The 3,392-nt window shown below is 40.5% G+C and overlaps 1 protein-coding gene across 1 annotated transcript; it reads left to right on the top strand.

The window, feature by feature from the left end:
* Positions 1-658: 658 nt before the first annotated feature.
* On the top strand, positions 659-2,822 carry LOC110103707 (transmembrane 9 superfamily member 11-like). The gene is given in 3 exon segments (XM_020832519.2): positions 659-1,073; positions 1,076-1,318; positions 1,321-2,822. Coding segments are annotated over 3 exon segments (1,962 nt in total). The 3' UTR covers positions 2,625-2,822.
* The last annotated feature ends 570 nt before the right edge of the window (positions 2,823-3,392 follow it).

Below are 3,392 nucleotides of genomic sequence, written 5' to 3'. Positions count from 1 at the left end.
TGAAGCAACTGCTTTGACAAAATTTACTTGAAAGTTCATAAATAGTATCAAATTTTCTTTTGTAAATATAATTCTAATTGAATTATCATTATTTTTCAAGTATAACATAATACTTAAATTAAATATGCAAAAGATCTATATTTATGTTGTCCCATAAGCAGCACCAATAATTTTTTTAAATGTTAAAATTCTCTTTGATGAACTGGTTTTTGGTAAAAGAATTGAATATTTTAATATAGATATAGCAGATCATGGTGGCTGATCTCACCGACGTCGAAGAGCTCATACAATGTTTTGAAACCGGAGGTTGGAGTACCAATTTCTATTGAAATTGGAAATTAATTATTCAGTTTTAATAGAAATAAGATCATTAATAGAAATAGAAATCAAATAATGATGCATCGATTTCTATTGAAATCAGATAATTAAGTTCCGATTTAATGATGTATCACTTTATGTTAAACCAAATAATGATATATCGGTTTAGAAATTGTAGAACCCGTAGGTTCTTGAACCACGCTTATGAGGTTCTTGAAATGGACACAGAGAGAAAATAAAACTATTATCTTATTCTCATATGAAAGCTATTACAGGCTATATATAAGCAAGTAGGTGAGAGTCTCTATTCACAGTCAGGGCCATAGATCCCCGTGATCAGATGTTTCCGCCGCCTAGATCTACCGTCTGGATCGCGTTCGCCATCTTCCTTCTCTTACACTTATCTCCATTGCATGGCTTCTACCTCCCCGGAAGTTACCCCCACAAGTACCCGATCGGAGATTCCCTATTCGTGAAGGTGAATTCTTTGACGTCCATTGACACCGAGATTCCCTTCGGCTATTACTCCCTTCCCTTTTGCCGTCCGCTCGACGGCATCAAGGACTCGGCTGAGAATCTTGGCGAGCTCCTCATGGGTGATCGCATTGAAAATTCTCCGTACCGCTTCCGCATGTTCACCAACGAGTCCGATATACTCCTTTGTCGCACCGACCCCCTCTCCATCGCCGATCTCAATCTTCTCAAGAAGCGCATCGACGAGATGTACCAGGTCAATGTTCTCCTTGAAAACCTCCCGCCATTCGCTACACCTCAAAGGACGATCTCGCCCTCCGGTGGACTGGCTTCCCTGTCGGAATCCGCGTCGGCGAATCATACTTCATCTTCAACCACCTCAAGTTTACCGTCCTGGTCCACAAATACGAGGAGCCAGCCACTGTCGCCGCTGCCTCGGCAACCTCCGCCACTGCCTCTGGCTCTATCTCAGATGCCCCGGGATATATGGTCGTCGGGTTCGAGGTCGTCCCTTGCAGCTTCCGTCATGCACCGAGTCGATTAAGAATCTCAAGATGTACGAGAAATACCCTACCAATATCCGATGCGAACCAACCAATGTGGCCATGGCGTTGAAGGACAAGCAACCGCTGGTTTTCACCTATGAGGTCTCCTTTGTCGAGAGAGACATTCACTGGCCATCTTGGTGGGACGCTTATTTGAAGATGGAGGGTGCAAAGGTTCATTGGTTCTCGATTCTTAACTCTCTAATGGTGATCGCATTCCTTGCTGGAATAGTTTTGGTGATTTTCCTAAGGACTGTTCGCCGGGACTTGACCCGATACGAGGAATTGGACAAGGAGGCGCAGGCCCAGATGAACGAGGAACTTTCGGGTTGGAAGCTTGTTGTTGGTGATGTCTTCCGTGTGCCAGGCAATGCCACTCTTCTCTGTGTGATGGTTGGAGATGGTGTGCAGATACTTGGAATGGCAGTGGTGACAATATTGTTTGCTGCTCTTGGATTCATGTCACCTGCATCTCGTGGCGCTCTGATTACTGGTATGTTCTTCTTCTATTTGGTGCTTGGCATTGCAGCTGGCTATGCTGCAGTGAGGATTTGGAAAACCATCAAGGGCGGCAATCATACTGGATGGATGTCTGTTTCATGGAAGGTCGCTTGCTTCTTCCCTGGTATAGCGTTTCTGATTCTGACCACTCAGAATTTTCTTCTTTGGGGTAGTCATAGCACTGGCGCAATTCCCTTCTCTTTGTTCATCATATTGATTTTGTCGTGGTTCTGTATCTCTGTGCCGTTGACTTTTGTGGGTGGGTACCTGGGTGCCAAGGCACCTCATGTTGAGTTGCCCGTGAGAACTAATCAGATTCCTAGAGAAATCCCTCCCCAAAAATACCCTTCTTGGTTGCTGGTTCTTGGTGCTGGGACACTGCCATTTGGTACCCTGTTCATTGAACTCTTTTTCATAATGTCAAGCTTGTGGATGGGTCGTGTCTATTATGTCTTTGGCTTTCTATTTATTGTTTTGATCTTTATGGTTGTTGTTTGTGCTGAGGTTTCACTTGTGCTTACCTATATGCACCTGTGTGTTGAGGATTGGAAGTGGTGGTGGAAATCATTCTTCTCATCAGGATCAGTTGCTATCTACGTATTCCTTTACTATTTGAACTACCTTATATTTGATCTCGAGAGTCTAAGTGGCCCGGTCTCGGCTTCTCTGTACCTTGGTTATTCACTCTTCATTGCTGAGGCCATCATGCTTGCAACTGGCACAGTTGGCTTCCTTTCTTCCTTTTGGTTTGTACACTACCTCTTTTCTTCGGTGAAGTTGGATTGAGTTCCTACCACAGGAAATACTTCAGGACCAAATAGCGATGTCATGAATATAGAATGTGGAACTTGTGAAAGAGAAATTGGGTTTAACTCGAAATAGGTAGAAATAATAAGATTTTGTCTCATTATTCTTTCATGGATGAAAATATTCTCTATGTAACCGTTGTTTATTGTCATATTCTGGAGATAGTAGTATTGTCTAAACTTGTATTGGTTGATATTTTGTTTTGATATAGTTAGAATGAAATGCACTTTATTTCCACTTTAGTTTGCATTATTGATTTTTTGAATGTGTCATTCCCAAATGCATATATCTAATTGTACATTTGATTAGTTTTTTGGACTTATATGGTTGCATGAAGCTAGATGATTTATGTTTTTACCTTCGATTTACTAAGATAAATCACTCTTATGCTCTACCATGGGTCGATTATGAGATTTACACTGTACCAAGTTATCATTGTTTTTCCATAGAGCTAGTCGATAATGTTTGTAAACACTAACATTTGCAATTAAGTAGTTTCATTATTTTGGACCTACTATTCCTTGTGCTTCACCTAGATTGCTTCCGTAGGGATTGTTTGGGATCACTTTTAGTTTTTTTTTTTTTTTTTCTTAGTGTGCTTTTTCATTATTTTTTGTTATTTTTAAAACAAATCAAGTTGGTTTTTAAAAAAATTGCTTAGTGTGCTTTTTCATTATTTTTTGTTATTTTTAAAACAAATCAAGTTGGTTTTTAAAAACACTCAAAGTAACTTTTAGTTATTTAGGA

Source organism: Dendrobium catenatum, unplaced genomic scaffold (genome assembly GCF_001605985.2).
Source record: "Dendrobium catenatum unplaced genomic scaffold, ASM160598v2 original_scaffold_268816, whole genome shotgun sequence".
Lineage (NCBI taxonomy): Eukaryota > Viridiplantae > Streptophyta > Magnoliopsida > Asparagales > Orchidaceae > Dendrobium > Dendrobium catenatum.
The sequence above is the reverse complement of the archived record's forward strand: the minus strand, read 5'-3'. Positions and strand labels throughout refer to the sequence as shown.